Source organism: Balaenoptera ricei, chromosome 6 (genome assembly GCF_028023285.1).
Source record: "Balaenoptera ricei isolate mBalRic1 chromosome 6, mBalRic1.hap2, whole genome shotgun sequence".
NCBI classification, from domain to species: domain Eukaryota; kingdom Metazoa; phylum Chordata; class Mammalia; order Artiodactyla; family Balaenopteridae; genus Balaenoptera; species Balaenoptera ricei.
In genome coordinates, this window is record NC_082644.1 from 119,098,177 (window position 1) to 119,118,930 (window position 20,754).

Sequence of the window (20,754 nt, forward strand, 5' to 3'; positions counted from 1 at the left end):
TAAACCTCACAGCAACCCTCCAGGATGGGTCCTCGTGCTGTCCTCATTCTACAGATGGGAAAATTGAGGCTGCGGAGGAGGAGGTAATCTGCTCAAGGTTGCAGAACGGCTGGCTATAAAGCAAGGACTCGAACCCAGGTCTGTCCGACTCTGGGCCCCGGCTCTCACCCACGACCTTATGAAGGCTCCTCAAGCCCCAGCCAGTCTTCAAGGCTGGCCTCAGGCCACAGAAAAGGCTTAAGGAGAGGAACTGGGGCTGCCAGGCCACAGAACGGCAGATGTTAACAGAATGGCTGTGGCTTGTCCCCCGAAAGAGCAGAGGAACGTTCTCTTGCTCTGGGGAAGCGTCCTGCCGGAGGGGCCCCGAACCCGTCCACAGCTTCCCCAGGGACGCACAGGGGCACACGACCATTGGCGCCCGGGAGAGAACCGGGCTGTGTTCAGGGGGTAAATACTGACACCAAAGCCGGTCCTGGAAACAGTGTAAGACTAGATTATTCAAACCTTTACCATCTCATTTTGTAATTTTGCGGCTTGCTCTTATTTCTGGAGAGCAGGCAGATGCCAATTTTCCACTTAGTGTGAAACAGCAAAAAAAGGCGCTGGGCTTCATGTCAATGAGTCTGGACTTTAATTCCACATCTGTTACTAACTGATGTAACAAAATAATAATAATAATAGTAATAATAATGAATACCCTTTGGTACCTGTGTTGGGACTTTCAGGTTATTTCCTACTCAACCCTCCAATCTCCTTCTGAGAATACTAATATTATCTCAGTTGTACACATGAAGAAATGTACTCATGAGCCTTAGGAAGGCCCAGGACTGGCCCAAAGCCACACAGCTGGTGAGATGAGGAACTGGGCCCTAAGGCCATGCCCCTGACCTCCCTGCTGCTACATGCCGCCGCAGACAGCTCCGCTCCCCAGGTGCCCCTGCTTCGCCCACGTAGCTGTCCCGGGGCTATAATTAAATAGCCGTGGGAACATTTGAAAAAAAAAAACCCAAAAAAACCAAAAAAAAAAAACCCAGAAAACCACCGCCCCCCACCCCACCTTTCCACCCCCCGCCAACTAGAACTTGCAATAGTTTCCAAAGGACAGAGAAGTGTGCCGAGACCAATGAGTGTCTCATTTCTGGTCAGTTCCCTTGACAACAGACTATCGATAATATGGGATGGCCCAAAGTCTCGGGTGCCCCGGTTGTTCTATAATATCACTTAAAATATCACTTAAAATAACGTGTTGATCAACTGAGTCCTTAATCACTTTCTTGCTCACGGGGATCTTTGCTGTGGTACCATTTACTGACCAAATCTCACCTTTATGAAAATGGCTAACGTCACCCAATTTAACAAGCACTTTAGTTCCAATTTCTTGGCTTAACTAATACTAACAGAGGCTTATTGGTACATGGTGAAGCACAGGTGCTTTGAAGTTAGATGGCCTGCTTTCACACCAGGAGAATCAATGATTATTGTGCCCTCGTGCATGTTCCTTCAGCTCTCTAAGCCTCGGTTTCCTCACCTATAAAGTGGGACAGTAACATCTGCCTTATAGGGCTGCTGAGAGGATGAAACGGGACCAAGCGTGTAAAGAGCTTAGCACAGTCCCAGGTCTGGAACACACGCTGCGGTAACAGACACTTGATTATTTCCTCTCCTTTTCTTAGATACATTTCCGGAGGTACTCTCTGGAACAGAACTTAAGTCGGGGTCAGCCAGATGGAGTCCTTGCCTCAGGGAGAATATCGATCCAAATAAAGACACATGCTAATGCATAAAAGAAACTCTTAAACTTGATCTATTTGGCTCTGACTTTCCAGTCTATCCTCAGGCATCAGAAAAGAAATGTAAAATATCCAAATAATTAAAATTTCATGGACAAAATTACACACAGCAACATCATTACACACACACTGACAAGTACATGTGATACACTGAGTAACGCGGTAGAGCGGGGGGCGGAGGCGGGGGAGTGATTCCGAGCAGGGGGGAAGCCTCGGAAAAGAAGCAGGAAAGGATGTCCCGGGCTGTCTGCAACTGCTCAGGATCTCCATATGGAACTGCACGGATAATAAAAATTTTTCTTCTCAATGATCTCAACTTCACTCTTCCTCTGTGTATAGCGAACGTTAAAAAATGGATGAACTAAGTGTGTCTGAACGGAGATTCCGAGCTATTTATGTTTTCCACGCTGTCCTGGGTGGACGGGTCTAGCCAGGTGTCCTTGCTGATAATCTGGAGGGGGACCACCAGCGCTCCGTGTGTAACGCTGCCTCCAGACTCATTCCGGCCTGGGATGAGCCCTCCTTTCCGGGGAGCTTGCTGCAGCCTGGCAGACGCCCAGGACGGACTGGAGCCCATTAACTGGATGAGCCCAGCAAACATGTCCAGGAGCAAAGACAGAAAAAACACCATCAAGATGAGGTCTCACCTAATGTTCATGGTCCTTAAAATACACATTTTACTCGACAGAGGCAGTAACTTCCCCATACTCAGAATCACTGCTTCCCCAAATCAGGAAATGCGTCACGTCTGTTAGTGGCAAACACGATAAATAATAAAACTCACCTGGCTTCCCCATCGTCTCCCTTTAAAACAATCATCTCGTGTCAGAACAGACAAAATATCTTCCATCTTTATCTCAGAAACACTGTAAAAGGAAGGGCATATCGAGGTAAACCTTTTGTTCTTTCAAAAACATTTGGAATCTTGATGCATAAAACTGGCCTCTCCTCAGGCTAATTTGATATAAAGGAGAAGCAACACTTGGTCAGGGAAAGGGAATGTTTTCCTAAACCTTTAGGAATTTGGAAGGAAGGGGCCCTCTATGATATTAAAGGGACAGACAGGGTAATATTCCCAACAATTTCCTTCCTGCCTGATACATTTACATAAGCTACATTTAGAATTTCCTCTATAGGGATCATGTCGTTATTTCTTAGTAAATCTGGAACACTAAATAAATAGGCCTGCTTATTGATAGATGACCTTGACTTGAATAGAAGACAAACTAAAAAAACATTTCCGACAGTCCCTTTAGTTTCATACTTAAAGAAAGGAGGTGGCTGAAGACCCTTAACTGTGGGGCGTAACCAAACACCTGAGTGAAGGTAAACAGGTGACCAACGCCCATCGCCCATCACGGCACCAGAACTCTCTCCTAATCTACCCTGAGGGATCTTTGCTGCTCTCGTCTCTTAATTATTCAGGGGTGAGGACCAAACGATCTCTGGCGAATCTAGAGCTACATGCGAATGGCTGAAACCAGAACTCAGGCTTCCCTTGTGAACAGAAGCCGTCAGCAGCCAGAATAAGACACTCCAAGCTGCCCAGCAGGCGAGTCAAGACAGCCCACCGTCCCCCACGGCTCTGGAAGGCCCCAGCCTTCGCCCCAGGAAGGGCGCGCGGCGGAGTCCTGTGTCAGAGGCGAGGAGGGAAACAAATTCCCCAGGGAGAGAGGAGGAGGGAAGGAGGAGCTCTGGGGGAGAAAAGCAGATCATAGAAAGAGAAATGATTTTCTTGTATGTTGTTGTTGTTGTTGTTGTTGTTTTTTCCTAAATGTAACAGCAAATTAAAACGTGAATGGCAGCCTCTTCTGTGGGAGAAGACAAAGGTGACTTTCCCCTAAAGGTGACTCTGACAAAGCTATGGATGAACATGTCATGTCTGTGACATGATCTGCCTGAGCTGTCACCGCTTCCCCGTACACCCCCAGCCCCCAGCCCTCACCGTTCATTCTTCACTGCCAGCTCACAGCCACGTGGCTTCGGAAAATATTTTTACAGAGTCAACCGGAGAATGCAGAGTATGTACCAAGAGTGTAGGAGTTGGGGGGGAAATGTTCGTGGTTTCCTGGAAAATCTGTTTTTCATACGGGAGAGAAATGTTACGGCTACTGAATTTGCATCTCATTTATGCCTGGAAAGCTGAAGGAAGGTAAAAATCAGAGCCCAGCCCTGCCTTTTCCTTTTTCTAGCTGACCTGCCTCTATTCATCACTTTTTTTCTTGAGGAAAAATAAAAAAGAAGAAATACAAAAGTAAAAGCAACATAAGAGCCTGGGGTCAGATCTTTAAGTGGGGAGAAAGAAAATAAGTATAATGGCATTCGCAGTCAGGGATACAAAGAACTAAATATGCCACAGAAAGGCACAGTTTTCTCAAATGTTCACCTTCAGCCAGGGCATGGCTCGTATGCTGTATGTGTCCATATGACAATGTTGGGGGACCATTTACCCTAAGTGAACAGGAGCTGGGACTGCACTGGAGTGATTTATAGTTTAAAAGGGCCTTTTCCTCCTAGTCTAAGAAATCTTGCTTCTGAGGAACAAAGCACATCTACTCTGCTTATTTATGGTTCTATCAACAAACCTGAATCATCCCACCACACTATGAAGAGAGACAGCTAAATAAATTCAAGGAACTGTCTTATGCCTGATCTAAGAAATAACACATTTCGAGGAAGCATTTACATTTTAATAAACCAATGATGACTTTCATTAGAAACAAATTTAATGGAGAAGTGGGAAAAAGTGAAGAAGTTGGCAAATACCAAGAAGTCAGAAGGCTGCAGAGACAAAGTTCTGAGCATTCAGACAGAGGTGAAGCGGCCCGGGGCACCTGTCTCTTGCCCTGCTAAATTAAACTGTCAGGGCGAGTTCCACGCACTGGGGGTATGGGGGCGGGCGGTGATTTCTTGCGATGGCCCTTGCTGCTGAGAGCCTCCGCCTGCCTTCCTCAATCTTCTCTGTAATTCATCAGCCGTCCCAGCAGTGCACCGCCTGGCTCTCAGGTTCTTAGGCACCAAACAGGCACACATGTCTTCCTCCTTTTTTTGATATTTTAGACATGTACCTTTTGTATTCCAAGAACCTTCAAGTCTGCCTCTTTCCATGGCATACTTTGTAATTAGTTCTTATTAGATTTAGTTTTCTGTATTAAGTCAAAGAAACAGTTTATATATAGATCCCCAACATACAGCCCTTCCTCAAACAGAAATCAGCAAGTGTAACGCACGGCAGTATCGTAGCGACAGATCTGATCATCACTCGGGTTGACTACGTCTCACCGGTGAAGCAGCCAGTGGTTCAGGACCAGGCACTTCAATAGGTGAATTTTCAGGGCAGAAACCAGTGAGGCTGGACTCCTACAGAACTCTCTGCCCCTTAAATGAATGTTCTTACACCCCCCGTAAGAACATTCTTACAGCACATAAGACCCAAATCTCTTCCTCGCGGTATTTCCCAGTCTTCGTCCTTCTGAACTTCCTTCCGAGTCTCTGGCATCACTGAGTTCTCTCCTGAATGTGAACCTTATGCTGAATTTCCCATGAATGCTGCAGGCTCTTTTTCCAGACAAGATCATCAAAAGGGAGGACTGCCTTTTTAAAAAAAATTATTTATTTATTTATTTATTTTTGGCTGCGTTGGGTCTTCGCTGCTGCGGGCAGGCTTTCTCTAGCTGTGGCGAGCGGGGGCTACTCTTCGTTGCGGTGCGCGGGCTTCTCACTGAGGTGGCTTCTCTTGTTGCGGAGCACGGGCTCTAGGTATGTGGGCTTCAGTAGTTGTGGCACGCGGACTCGGTAGTTGTGGCTCGTGGGCTCTAGAGCGCAGGCTCAGTCGTTGTGGCACATGGGCTTAGTTGCTCCGCAGCATGTGGGATCTTCCCGGACCAGGGCTCGAACCCATGTCTCCTGCACTGGCAGGCGGATTCTTAACCACTGCGCCACTGGGGAAGTCCCAAGGGCTGTCCTTTTTATACCTTTAAAATATACCCAGCTCACCAATGATTCATGTTGGTGCTAATTATTATTTTCCCTCTTTCAATTTCAGGCTTACATTTGAATCTTCCATAGCAATCAACTGGAAGGCATTTATTCGAGAACAAGGACGAGAGGGGAGAGAGGCAGAGGCATCTAAGCTGACGACTCTGTGCTGGACCATCACCCTCTGACTGCGGAACCATCTGCACCCGTTTCTGCAAGGAGATCACATCACAGTGAACGAGCACAGGAGGCCAAGCAGAGAGAGCGGCTGACGGGGAGGAAGGGGAGAACGTGAACTTGGGTCTAGAACGGAAGGAGGGGGGAGCCGTGGAGGCAGAGAGAGGCTGCCAAGGTGCAGCGAGTCCCTCCTCCTGTGGGACAACACACCTCTGAGAACACCTTCCACATGTACACGAATCGCCGGGACAGAGGGAAAAAGCTACGGCGCTGGGACGGGTTTTCATTTTGACCCCCCTGTATTTCTGGAGTGGAACTGCCTGATCGGGTGCCGCCTAGACTCTGAAAGGGCCGCAGAGAGAAGTCCAAAGTGGCCTCCAGCCCCCGGGAACTCAGAATCCAGCTGGAGATGGAGCTCCTGGTGAAACGTGACTGACTGATCTACATGAGATTTTTCTCTCACAAGTAAGAGAAGAGATGCACGTCTTCCTGAAACAAACAAAAACCACTCCTTCAGCTGACAAGCTGTATCAAGATGAGAGAATTACGTAAGAGGAAAACCCACACCATCTTCATTTTTGCCCTCTTGAATTCATCAGGTGCGGGTCCTCGCCTCCCCCGACACTGAGGGGTGTGAAGCGCATTTTCTGAGAAAGCTTCATTCCACGAACGGTCACACCAGCAACCTCAAAAGAGTGTTGAGAGTGTTGAAGTCTGACTGGGGACGGGGGAAGTCACCGAGTGGCTTCTGAGCAGCTGGGCCACTCCCGTGCCCGGCGTGTACTGTGCCACCACCTTGGGCATCACACGGCTCTTCCTGTGCCTCCAAAAACATTCTATGCATCACTGTACTTTCTCTGAGCAGAAGAAATTCGTGAAAGTAGATCAGTGTGAAAAACCGCATGCCTTTAGAAGCCCAGTTTTAGAGCCTGTTACTTTAGGTTTTATGGAAAACATGACTAAACAAACTCATTTCCGTGGCCCAGGCGGATGCTCTCTGCTTTCATCACAATCACCCCTGGCCAGCTCGAGCCGCTGTCCTCTGTCTTTGCTTTCTTTGTCTCTCCTCGGGGAGATCGGGGTTCGACGGAAGCCCCTGGCGAAGGTTCCATGCTGCTGAGCCCTGTGGAGTCCCCGACCCAGGGCTGGAACTGGGGGCTTGACGCTGGGGGATGTGAGAGGCTGCCATCTGACTGGATGCATACGAGACAGCAGCTGGACCGCCTTGGCCACAGACATGGGGTACATAATTCACCTGCCCCTAATGGTTTCTTCCCTCGTTTTCCTTTCCTGGGGGAGGGGGAGTTGTGGAAAGAATCAAAAGCGTTATTTTTTTCCAACTTTAAAGGTCCTAAGCGTTAATTAATTGCAAGAAACAAAAATGGTGACTAAGAGAGATCTTTGAGAAGCTGGCTGGGCGGGCGGTGCACGCTGATTTCGCAGCAGGAGCAACGCAACGCAGACCTCTACCTGAAAGAAAGAGCGCAGCAGATCGTTCTACGCCTTGGAATGGCAACGCAATGAAAACTGTCATGTGCTGATGGCGTTAAGGGTTTTAGTCTTTGCCACTGGCTATTCTGGGACTCATTGAGGGATCACAAGGGTTAATGGCTCCTCGGCAGCTTACAAGGCCCATCCACTGTAAGAAGCGACAGAAAGTTAATTAGGTGAGATCAGCCGAAGCCCCGTGTTTCTGACTCACTTGATTTTGTGAGAAGCCAACGAGTTGACATATTCTGCCTCCGAAGGAGCCAAAATGAGCAGGCAGCTCCCATGGCAGCCAATCCGGGCGGTTCTCCCAATCCGGTGGATGTATTCAGCAGGTGAAGACGGAGCGTTGTACTAAAAAGGGTAACAAAAATGAAGGCATTCACAGATCAAGGGACTGCCATTAATTGGAAGTGCAATACCCCTCACCTGCCTCCAGGTATCCCAAGAATTAAATCCTGGTGCTATGGTTACCCTACCACAATCACAAGGAGAAGTCACTCAACCCTGAAACTCCTGGCTTCATTGGAAATAACAAGGCTCCGACACGCCAACGGGAACAGTGGCCAAGTTTCAGATAAACGAGACGTCTTCTCGTCCCAATATCTCCTATTTAATTTCACTTCTCCACAGGTCTCTTCATTTTCCTATTTGCATCTTTTCACTGAGGTGACTGGGCAAGGTGAGAATGCAGGCAGGCGGGCGCAAACTTGCGCAGGATGGCCGCACGACCTTGGCCTACTTCCTCAGTAGACAGAGCAGTGGGGCTGAGGCCACGAAAGACGCTGCACAGGGCACAGAGAATCAGGTCTCCCCCGCCTCGCTGCAGGCCACCCAGTTCCAACGGAGCAGAGCTGCAGGCCAGCTGAGAGGCAGGTTCCCCTTCCTGCAGGGAAACGCCTTCGCTCCCATGGACAGTGTTCCTGACCCAGCAAAAGGGCCAACGCTCTAACTCAGCAGAACGGACGCTCTCTACGGCAGTAACATCATCGTCGTTAACACCAACTGTCCCTGTACTCATTCTGCCCTTTTCTTCTTTGCTGCTACACGAATCAAAGACCAGAGGGCCAAGAATATGATGGGAGGCCAGGCATGTTAAACTAATCAATACCCACAATTATAAGAAGGCTCTCAATGATCAATTACATGTGTCTGGCCTCCTGCACATTAAAATCATCCTCGCCTTCCTATTTCAAATCTGCTCCATGGACAGCAGGAAAGAAGACACAATGCCTCTAGTCGCAAAGTCATCATGTGCGGTGAGCAGAGATTTCCTAGCTAGTGACAGGCATGCAATTCCACTAAAATGTGAATACACCATGACTCACGTAAACAGGGCCCACGTCCCCTGGCCCCCGTACAGAAGGGCTTAAAAATACCACTCTGCAGACTAAGGAAAAGAAAAAACAAAAACTAAAACCACTAGACTAGTGCTAACACCTGTACCCTCTGGCAAAGCGTCTAAGGCTAGAGGTATGTGTAAGATGCTGTCAGGGCCTTAATTGCCCCCTGCAGGTCAATGTGCATGGACACAGCTCTCAGGACAGCTGAGCCATCGCCTCCTGGACACAATGAGGCCTCCCAGGGGCCCAGGTAATTCCTGTTATTTTCAGATTGCTGAAAACTCTGTGTGTGACACACATTAGTCTGTGAGCAGCGGAGCCTGCCCCTCCCTCCCACGGCAGTACAGTCTGCAGCCTGTGCTGCAGGTGGGCTGGGTTAAGGAAAGATGTCAGGAGAATTGTGCAGGTCGGGCTGGTTGCTGCCTGGAGACCAGGGCAACACCCAAGAGGGTGATAATAATTATTCTACTTAAACCCAATGCACCTACTCATGATCACACGTTCCGGCCTCAAGCTCGCACCTTAACAACTTAAATACATTACCTGGACAATCCACGTGACTTGAGGGAGATCTAAGCCCCGAGCCGCAACATCCTTCAAAACAGAAAAGAATATGGCTTAGGACAGAGTTTCTCAACCTTTTGGGGGTCATGGATCCATTTGATGATCTAATGCAAACTCTTGAGGGCTCACCCCCCAGCAATGTGCACAACTTCAGGAACCCACTGACGTCCACCTGTGGGTAAAATTCCAATTCAGAGGCTAGTTCTACAGAACCCGCAGGTGAGGCAGCCAGAGCCCACTTCACTAAAAGAACATCATCTGCATGTAGGCCTGAGAACTGAAATAAGTCATGATCAGACAGTCATCAACCAGACAGACAAAAAGTATAAAAGCAACGGAGATTTTTTTTTTCTTTTCTTTTCAGCTGGTCGCCATCTCAAGAGCAAAGACTCTGCTCTCTGGTTTCTGGCCATTCTGGCAGAGAGACTAGAAAATGGGAATCTTCCAGTCTTTGGCAATAAAGGTACACCTGGCATTCACCTCCAAGCACAAGTCACACCAAGAGTAGCCCCAGCCAACAGGTACTGAGCGCTCACTACACACTAGACACGGTGGAGAGCATTTTACCTGTGTTATCTTGACTCATTGTCAAAATAACGCCTCAGACAACTATTACTCCCATTTGATAGAGAGGAAACCAAGATTCAGAGAGATTAAGGAACTTGTCCAGAGACACACAGCTAAGAAGCAGAGGTAGCCCTCAAATCCAGGTCGGCTTTACTTTTCCAAGACCATATTACAGTATACGGTTCCACTATCAAAAAAGATGCTGTGTCCCTCATATGCTGCCGGTGGGAATGCAAAATAATACAAACCCCTATGGTGGGGAATTTGGTAATATCCAGCAAAATTACATATGCACTTGCCCTTTGACCCTGAGCAATCTCCCTTCTTGACCCTGAGCAATCTCCCAGCAATCCATCCCTGGCAAAAATTTAAAATGATCTATGCACAAGGCTATTCATTTCAGCACTATTTATTTATTTATTTATTTATTTATTTTTTAAACATCTTTATTGGAGTATAATTGCTTTACAATGGCATGTTAGTTTCTGCTTTATAACAAAGTGAATCAGTTATACATATACATACGTTCCCATATCTCTTCCCTCTTGCGTCTCCCTCCCTCCCACCCTCCCCAGCCCACCCATCTAGGTGGTCACAAACCACCGAGTTCAGCACTATTTATAATTGCAGGTCTGGTAATAACCCCAATGTCTAGCAGGAGACGGGTTGAATAAAACACGACAATACCTACTCCATAGAACTGAGTTTTACACAGCTACAAAAGGAATGGAGGTTCCTATGTACTGATGTGGAGAATATCTAGGCTATATTTTGAGTGTGAATAGTATGCGTTTGTGTAAGAAATGGGGGAAATACAAATATATTTGCTCATATTTGAAAAAGAAATAATGGAGGGAAAACCCCCAAAGCTTATAAAAAGTAGTGACCTATACGGGAAGGAAGAGAATGGGGGGAGGGGATGAGGATGGAAGCTGGACTTCCTTTAACGGGCCCTTATAATTCTGACCCTGAGACCACGTTTCAACATAATTAAAAATTAAAAAGATAACCAGCTGTCATGCAATAGGAAGGACAGAGTATCACCTATGACATATTCTTGCCAAAACAAAAACAAAACCCTAGAAATGGAATCTAAACAAGTGCCTAGACCTACTGCAGGGAGACAGGAACAAGGTAAACAGCACCACAAGGACACAATGTGGAGCATTCTAAAGGACAAATGGTCTTTCTTCCACCAAAAAATCCAGGAAAAAGGGGAGGGTAACAAAAACAGAAGACATTAAGTAGACAGATGGATAAATGGATAAATGGATAAATGGACAGATGGATCGAGAAGAAGAGAACCAACACCTGGAAGGGGGTTCACCAAAACTGTCAACTGTGGTTACCTCGAGGTAGACGGATTTGGGGCAATTTTTACTTTTCTCTTCGCAGTTTCCTGCGTTGTTTGCTCTGTTTTTCTTTTGACGACGAATGCATATTATTCACCCCCCCACCAACCCCGCATTTTTATTTAGAAAAATTTAAACCTACAGAAAAGCTGGAAGAACAGTACAACGAGCACTTGTCAGTCCTTCATCTTGATTCACCAATTGCTAGACATTGGCACAGCTGCTTTTTTCCTCTCTGTACTCACGTGTTTTTCTGAACCATCTGGAAGGAAGTTGCAAGTATCATGACATTTTGCTCCTAAATACTTCAGCACATGTCTCCTAAGTAAAAGGACATTCTTCTACATAAATCACAATACCATTACCACACCTAAGAAACTTCACACTAAATAAGTTTATTTTATAATAATCAGTTCACATTCAAATTTCACCACTTGTACCTAAGACGATTTTTATAGTTGTTTTCCTTTCTTAACCCAGGACTGAAGCCTAGATCATTGCATTCTATTTTTATTATAGCCCTCTAGACTTCCTTAACGTAGAACTGTATCCCTACCCTTAACATTTACTTCTTTTTATTTTTTGGATAACAATCATTTTTTGAAGAGTCCAGGTGTCTTGAGGAACATCCCAGAATCTGGACTTTTCTGTCTCCTCATAGTAAGATTCAGGGGGAGTGCTCTGGCAGAACGACATCAGGGTGGGGTGTACCGCCCAGCACGTGACCTCAGGACACAGGCAGGGTGTCTGTCCTGTGCTGGGGACGCCGTGCTCGGTCACTGGAGCAGGTGGCATCCACCATCTCACTCCCTTGTGACGGTACCTTTCTCCTTTGCGATGGGTGAGTAACCTCAGGAGGGAAACTTTGAGACTGTTTCCCAGAACATTTTGTCCAGTGGTTTTAGCATCATTTGATGCTACTTGTCGGTATCAGTTGTTACCCTGATGTCTACAAAATGATGGCTTTCTAAGCCTATCGTTCCTTCCATTTTTATAACTGGCATTCTTCTGTAAAGGACGGCTCTTCCTCCTCTCGCCTCGCTTTTCAGTATCACTAAGAATTTACAGGTATATAAGGTTTTCTAAAAAATAATAATCTTATGCAAAGTTCTGTAAGAAGCACATTAAAACAATCGCACCCTTATCCTCCAGGGTCAGAGGCAGGATCCAAGGAAGACACTGTCCCACCATCATCTAAGTCACCCAGAAGGACCACTGCAGGCAAGTCAGGGCTGGTCTGCCTTCGCTCTGATTAAATCCCACCTGGGATTTGTGGGTCTCCTTTGAATGGTGGCCAGAGGCTGCATTTATAAGTGTTAAGTAGACATTTCATGTATTAGAAGTGTGTCAACCACCCAGGAAGTGTTTTCTGACAGCTCCCAGGTGCCCTGAAAGCTGAAGGCGGATGTTCCAGAGCCGATGCCCTTGAGAACACAATTTAGAGCGTTCTCTACACTAACCACAGTCAGTGTCTGTAGAAAAACTGACGGGTTCTTAAATCTGCGAAGCTCTTGTTAAGAAATGATTTACTTCATTTAAGTGTTCTGCACTGGGAGAGGTACGTAGACAATGGGCTGTCTGAGCTTTACAGATAAGCTTTGTAAAAAATGTAATGCTCGTCGGTTTAGTAAATCCAACTAAGAAACACAGATGAATCTCTAAACTAGCATATGATGTTAGGAAAGCCACTCCGGGTACAAACACGCTTAGGCAGTGAGCTAGGAGGCACGGCAGCCCCCGCCATCGGGACTGTTCACGGGTCCTTCCCACTCGGGCTGGGCAACCGGCTCAGGACACCAGGCTGACAACCTTCCCACCGCCCACTACTTCTGGTGTTGGGGTCGGGGCACCTCACAGCCAGCCACTGCTCGACTTCACCAGCCATTTCCTTAAGCACTTCTTTCCGGTCTCAGCCGAGGCTACTCTGAGGGTGGGAGAGTGGATCAATCCTGCCGGTGCAGGAACAGGGAGAACCGGGCTCTAGGACCACTTTAGCAGCCACCAATCGGGGCAAGTCACCTCTGCTCTCCGAGCCTCAGTTTACCCACCTATAAAATGGCTACAATTTACTTATCTCCCGAGGTTGCTGTGAAGATCCAATGAGACAGTGGGTGTGCAAAGTGTCCTGAGAATTGTAAATCTGAGCGTTCCAGTTCGTGATGAAATAAGAGCTGGACGGAGGCAATGAGGTGGGGATTTAAAAGCCTCTCGGCTCTCTTCCCCCCTCACACCCCGTCCACCCGCCCACCCTTAGAGCTTAGATCCAACCCGACTGTATTCCTTTAACCTAATTAGGGCGAAAGAATCGCTAAAGTCAATTCTGAAAGACACTCACCAGTCAGGCCTTGAAGTCCGTGGGCCTGACAATTGGCCGCCTCCATGAGACCAAGGGGTACAGATGGAAGGCAGCTTGCTCAGGTGCCAGCCTGTCAGTTGGATTAAAATGACTCATTTATTTACCCGAGAACCTCACAAAGTGCTTTTACTAACAGGGAGAGGGGGCCTGCGGCTCTCCGAGCAAGGGACGCAGCAAATTCGCCTCTGCTGCCTTCCCGTCCTGCCAAAGTCATTACTGCGGCGTGTGGAAAGCCATCAGCGGGGCACAGGCCCCCGTCGTCCGGGTGACAGATTGGGCTGCGTAATCAGAGGGGGAAGGAGAGAGCGCAGAAGCTGTCAGAGGCGCGAGATCTTGGCTGGAGCCGCCAAAAAGCTGGCAACATGAGTTAGCGTAACTGAGTCAATAGCCAACCATCTCCAAATCATCTTGCCATTAACACGAATGAAATATGAGTGGAAAAGATAAACTTCGCCTAAAAAGCATACCCCAGAGAAAACCGAGAAAGTCTCCATTTCTTCAGGGGTGCTGAAGGGACATTCTTGGGATGCTTACAGCCCCCCTCCTTTGTCTCCTGGCCGCCTGGCACAGCGAAATTTCCCAGGAGGAGAGGAAATTAAGAACCGCGCAGACCTAATGGTGTGTTTCGAGCAAAAAAAAAAAAAAAAAGAGAGAGAGAGAGAGAAGGTGGAGGAGAGCAGCACAGGTGCTTTAGGTATCTTCTGAAAAAGGAGGCATGTGTGGACAAGCACAAAACATTCCAAGGGATACTCAGCCAGCGGATGCAGGTGGAGCCGGAAGTGCCTCTCCTTGCTGGGAAAAGGCCAAGGCACTGGGTACATACATCCAGGGACAACCAGGGAGGGCCACGCATCAGCCCTAAAACTAGAGGGGGCTTGGAAACGCCACATTTTAGTCACTCGGTGGGGTTTCTCCTTCCCAACCCCTCAACTTAACAGTGGTATTAAAAAAACCTCTGGCTTAGGGTGAGTGCTTCACTATAAGCCGGAGGAAATATTCTGCTTCTTTTGATTTCTTAACTCCACTGAGGAAAGTGGGCTTTGGACTTCCAAATGACTCCTTCCTGCTAATACCTGCTCCCTCCTTAACTTGGGTTCTTCTTAGATCCAGTTTTCTAGAGGACACAAACTTACATTTCAAATATGTAAGGACTTCTCTTTCCCAGACTGGTCTCTCCTCCCTGACCATCTTTTCACCTCTGCCCAGACTCTGGACTCATCATGGGCATACGTGTACTGAGAACCCACATTATACAGCCATGTACCAGGTCCCGCAAGATTGCGTGAAGTTAAGAAGATCCTTGCTTTTAAAATGTTTAAGATGAAAGGAAACACAGACACACACACACACACACACAGACACACCTTTAACTTTCTTCACAATAGAAAAGATATAAGGGAGGAAAATGGGGTCGAGGGAGGGATTTTCTAGAAGTAAAGGAAACAGCAGAATTGTGAGCTTTTGTGTGGTTACACCACAATTCCCAACTTCTCACACAAGACAGTCAGTCTTCTGGCCTCATTAAAACGATCTCGGGTCGATAAATCAAAATGGCAAAAGATACGGTGCGAAGGGGGAAAGTCCCCACGCAACAATTAACAAGTGGTTCCCTTTATCCAGAGAAGCGAGTCCTCCATCTGCCTTGTCCTGCTGTGGCCCCGTTGCTCATTAACACCCAGGAGGCTCCCGGAGAGCTTTCAGAGCCTGGCAAGTAACAGGCTGCTGAAAAGGACGCAGTGACAACATCTCCCCAACCCAGGCCCCACCTATCACAGCCAAAGCATCTCAGACACCCCAAGTTTCCACCTATAGCAAACAAACACAGCAGAAGTAGAAGGAAGACTGGGCAGGAAAGAAGAACTTCTCACCACTGGGGACTCTGGGCTTGTACCCTGGCTTAGAAATGGAGAGGAATGAGCTCCCACCCAGCTCTTTTCCAGTAATTTCCTAAAGCAGAATAAAGAAAAGATGAGACTGGCAGAGGCTCTGCATGCTGGACGTGACCTGGGCCAGAAAGGGAACACGCACCAAGGGGCTTACAGAAATCAGATTATGGCAAGTGAGAGCTTGTTTTTCACGTGGCACCCGGGACTGGCAGGGGGCAGAGGTGCCAAGTCAATGGTGCTCCTCATCTAGCTGACATCACCTGCCTGCAGGCAGCAGCCAACAGGACAAGGAAGTCATCATATGCTTTTGACCCCATCGAGAATCACATTTCAGAAAATGATCTTTTCTTCCAGAGAGCTACTAAAAAAAACCCCAAAAACAAAACAAAAAACTGAACTTCAAATACCTGGAGTTTTCTTTGAGACTTAGAGCTCACACATGTCTGTAAAAAACATGGCAGCATTTGCACACTAGGAGACTCAATAATTTCCCACCAGGGACAAATCCAGCATCTTAAGGGTCAAAGATAAAGCATTTTGTTCTGGTCCTAACCCAAATTCCAACACACAGGTTCCTACTGCCTTCTGTTTTAATATAGATGATCTGTAACATTCACTCTTCAGATAACACCATATATATGAAAAAGTAAACTTATTCCCAGTGAGCATTTTTTTTTTCATGTCACAAACAATTCTTTATTGGAATGTTTGAGAGAATCCCATAGGTAAAATTAAATTCTTTATTTTATTGATTTTTTTTTAACAAAGAAGTTTATTTTATTTATTCATTTTCTTTAAAGATTTATTATTATTATTTTTTTAAATTTTATTTTTGGCTGCATCGGGTCTTAGCTGCGGCACACGGGCTCTTCACTGTGGTGGGCAGGCTTCTCTCTAGTTGTGGCGCGAGGATTTTCTCTTCTCTAGTCGTGCTGCGTGGGCTCCAGGGCACGTAGGCTCCGCATTTTGCAGCACGCGGGCTGTCGTCCAGGCGCACGAGCTCAGTAGTTGTGGCACGCGGGCTTAGCTGCCCCGCGGCATGTGGGATCTTAGTTCCCTGACCAGGGATCGAACCTGCGTCCCCTGCATTGTAAGGCGGATTCTTTACTACTGGACCACCAGGGAATTCCTATTTTATTTATTTTTTATTTTTTTATTTCTTATGGAAGTATAGTTGATTTACAATGTTGTGTTAGTTTCTGGTGTACAGCAAAGTGATTCAGTTTATATATGTATATATATATACATGTGTATCTATACATACACACACATATTCTTTTTTTTTTTTTTTTTTTTTTTTGGCTGTGTTGAGTCTTTGTTGCTGCTTGCAGGCTTTCACTAGTTGCGGCGAGCGGGGGCTACTCTTTGTTGCGGTGCGCGGGCTTCTCATTGAGGTGGCTTCTCTTGTTGCGGAGCATGGGCTCTAGGCATGCGGGCTTCAGTAGTTGTGGCACACGGGCTCAGTAGTTGTGGCGCACGGGCTTAGTTGCTCCACGGCATGTGGGATCTTCCTGGACCAGGGATCGAGCCCATGTCCCCTGCATTGGCAGGCGGATTCTTAACCACTGCACCACCAGGGAAGTCCCATATTCTTTTTCATATTCTTTTCCATTTTGGTTTATTACAGGAAACTGAATATAGTTCCCTGTGCTATACAGTAGGACCTTGTTGTTTACCTATTTTATATATAGTAGTTTGTATCTGCTAATCCCAAACTCCTAATTTATCCCTCCCCCATTCCCTTTCCCCTTTGGTAACCGTAAGTTTGTTTTAAATGTCTGTGAGTCTGTTTCTGTTTTGTAAACAAGTTCATTTGTATCACATTTTAGATTCCACACATAGGCGATATCATATATTTGTCTTTCTCTGTCTGACTTACTTCACTTAGTATGATCACCTCTAGGTCCATCCATGTCGGCAAATGGCATTATTTCATTCTTTGTTATGGCTGAGTAGTATTCCCCAATGATCAAGTATATTAATCTCAGCCTCAGTCTTTAGAAAAAGACATGTATCAGTGATTCTCAGCACGGAGTTTCCTGAGCCCCAGCTGTCCTCCCACTTAACCCACGACCACCGGGTGCCTGCCGCTCTGTGCCAGGCGCTGGGATGGGAAACACAGCCCCCGTCCTCGTGAGCCTGCGCTCTGGTGGGAAGACACCTAGACCAGTTGTGAGGAGCGTCATAAAGAAATGCAGGGCCCGCTGGGAGTGCCTCATGGGGAACAACTGGGGCTTCTGTTTCCTGAAAAACTGCCACTGAAGCTGAGACCTACGAAGGGGTTAGTCTAAGTCAGCGTGGTGTGTCCCAGGCCGAGGGAGCTCATGTACCAGGGCCCCAAGGCCAGAAAAAGTAAGAATGACACATTCAAGGAGTTGAAAGAGGGCCCTGTTTGGCTGAAGGACAGGCAGCAAGAGGGAAAGTGGAGACAGAGGAAACAGGAAGGGGTCAGGCTCCAGAAGTGTCAACAGACAAGAGGATTTTTGACAAATTTCTTTATCAAGTAGATTACTTGGACTCATCTTCGCTTTAGACCAGGCATGTGAAGACAGTTTTAGAGCAAACACAAGCATCTGACTTGATGGGCTTCATAAAGAGAAGGGCTACTTGGTCAGACTCAGATCTCCTTGAGGCAAGCATTCCAGGAGCAACTGCTCTCAGATCTGAAGGACCAGAGCCGGCGGAACCACTGTTTGCCACACACACGAGAATCCGCAGGTCACCGGGCAGGCCGTCTTGTAGATGATCATGCATATATACACACACGAGAAACAAAGCTGCACTCGCTCACAAACTCTCAATTTAGAAAGAAAACAATCTCTATTACCTTTGAAACTAAATAGAGAACAGGAGTTCCTTAAAAAGCAATTGTATTAAACGAGGCCTAGACAGGCATTCAAGTAGCTAAATGTCTTTGCTTCTACCTAGCCCTTGTTCACAGGATTACTAAGTTGACGGTGCAATTTCATTACTGTATATATAGGGATCTCTCAAATAACCAGTTGGGGATTAAGTTACATCTTCCAAGATGGCACAAACAGGGAAGGCATTTTAATCTTGGGAGCCAGCAGCAACTTTGGTGAAGTGAGTCCCCAGAGAAGCAGGGACGTTGAAGGTGTGAGTTTTCAATCTCAAAAGATCACAAGAGGCGTGCACGAAAAAGGTCACTGCGGTGCTGGAGGAGGCAGCTACCCACGACTGCAAAGACGGAGGCCGAGTGAGCTGGCCCTGAAAACTGTGGGGCAAATGACAGCTCTGGACAACAGCACATAAAACCTGTCCAAGCGCATCTATTTTCCTTTAAGAAAAGGTGAGCAGAGGCAAGTAGAGTGATTTTGTTGTGAAAAGACGTTCTCAGCTCTAATTACTCCCGATAGCTGTAATTTACAAGTTCTTGGTGGAGAGAAATCGCCGAGATTCACACGTTTTCAGACAAACAGCTGCCACTATTAGTGAGCAAATTGCCAAGTCTTCCGCGCGGTGGCAGCCCGCTATCTGTGGCAGTAAGGTGACAAACCAGGAGTGCAAAGAGACCGGCCACACCAAGCGGCCCCCGGAATTCCTGTTCCCTGTGGGGCCGGTGACCCCAAGGCAAATCGTCAGGAGAGGAAACACTGCCACCGCCATCACAACAATTGTGAACCCTCCCACGGAGCGCAGAATGATACATACCGTGCAGAGAAGAACCCCTGTTTTGGAATGTGAGAATTCTTGGAACACTGCTGTTCTTTCCTACAAAAACAAGGAAAAATAGGGCCTTTATAACTCTGAGATCGAGCCCAGCAAGATAGGCTTAGATTCTCATAACTCTCCCAATTTTCTACTGCTATAACTATTTTTAGGCACAGAGGGAGAAGTTTTGCCAAGAAAGAGGAAGAAGTGGATTCTTCACATCTTCCAACAAGACCCTATACCTACACGACCAGGCTTCTTGGACTGCGGCAGAGTAACAAGCTTTGAGGGCAGCACGTTTCATTAAGACAGTGCCGGCGGGGTGGGGGGGGGGGGGGTCGGGGGGGGGTCGGTGGCCAACACCCAGAGCAAGGAGGGCCAAAGGCCACAAGTTCCTGCACTCAGGGTTCCCAACTCAGAATTTACTCTAACACCTTTTCTACAGGTGGTCTAGAGGCTGAACAACAACCAACTTTTCCTATGGGGCAATTTTCTTAAAAACTGATTTTTAAAAAGATTTTCAAATTATAAAAGCCATATATTTTAACTGTAGAAAAATTATACTTCAAGTCAAAGGAAGGAAATTAAATCATCCTACCACTCAAAACAAACCACCACCGCTGGCAACACCTTGAGGTTTCCTGAGCCCCTTTCTAGGCGAAACATAACCAAATATGTGGCTTTTTAAAAACTGGCATCATGGTTCTTACACTCCTAACATGCTCTTATTATATATCAACTAAATGTGGACATCTTTTCATGCCAATAAATAGCCCCAAACTGCCTCGTCTCCCGTGACTATTCCACATGCAGCTGAATGGGAGCCCCGCCACCACGTGACCAACGCCCCACTCCTGACAACTGAGGTTGTCTGCACTGCTTACCATCACAGACAACGCTGCGATAAACAGGTCTGTAGGCAAGTCACCGTGCTCATGCTTAACTATTCCCTTGGGGTAAATTCCTAAAGGCAGACTTGCTGGACCAAAAGGCCTTGGGCGTGAACTTGCAGGGGCCACACTGGGGTGTGTTTAAGTCACAGTGCTGCCAGCAGTTAAGACTTGGCCATGTCCCTCTGTCAGCAGCAACAACAAGGAAATATACCCAAATCACTGAAGATTTGGAAAAAAGAAAGAAGTGAAGTCTCTCTTTCCGCTCTGACACCAAGGTGTACCTCGTTCTGGCCTTTCGCGGGTACACGTCCCATCACGTGACTGGACCCCAGGCTGCACCTCACTGAGCGCAGTGGACAGTGACGACCGGCACGTAGGGAGTGCACCAGGTACCAGAGGCTAGCCTGCACTTTACGTGTCTGAACGTATCCGATCCTCAAAGCAACCCAATGAGCAGCTACTGTCACCACCCTCACTTCCAGAGGAAGAAACCGAGGCATAGAGAGGTTGAGTAACTTGCCCAAGGCACGTGCATACACTGTTAATACAGGACTGAACTGAGATCTGAACCCAGGGAATTTATGGCTGCACTGTAGTCAAAATCAGAAAAAATCAGGAAAGTTCATAAAAGCCCGTGAAACTAATCTTAAAGACCAGACATACTGTACTCAGGTTCGGGGTAAGGAAC

The 20,754-nt window shown here is 47.1% G+C and overlaps 1 protein-coding gene across 1 annotated transcript in view; it reads right to left on the reverse strand.

Annotated features, from left to right (window-relative positions):
- The window catches only part of DDX31 (DEAD-box helicase 31), a 74,018-nt gene that overhangs the window by 28,117 nt on the left and 25,147 nt on the right, over positions 1-20,754 (reverse strand). The window contains 4 exon segments of the mRNA XM_059925911.1: positions 2,575-2,656; positions 7,648-7,787; positions 9,320-9,370; positions 19,174-19,233. Of these exon segments, the coding sequence (XP_059781894.1) occupies positions 2,575-2,656; positions 7,648-7,787; positions 9,320-9,370; positions 19,174-19,233 (333 nt within the window).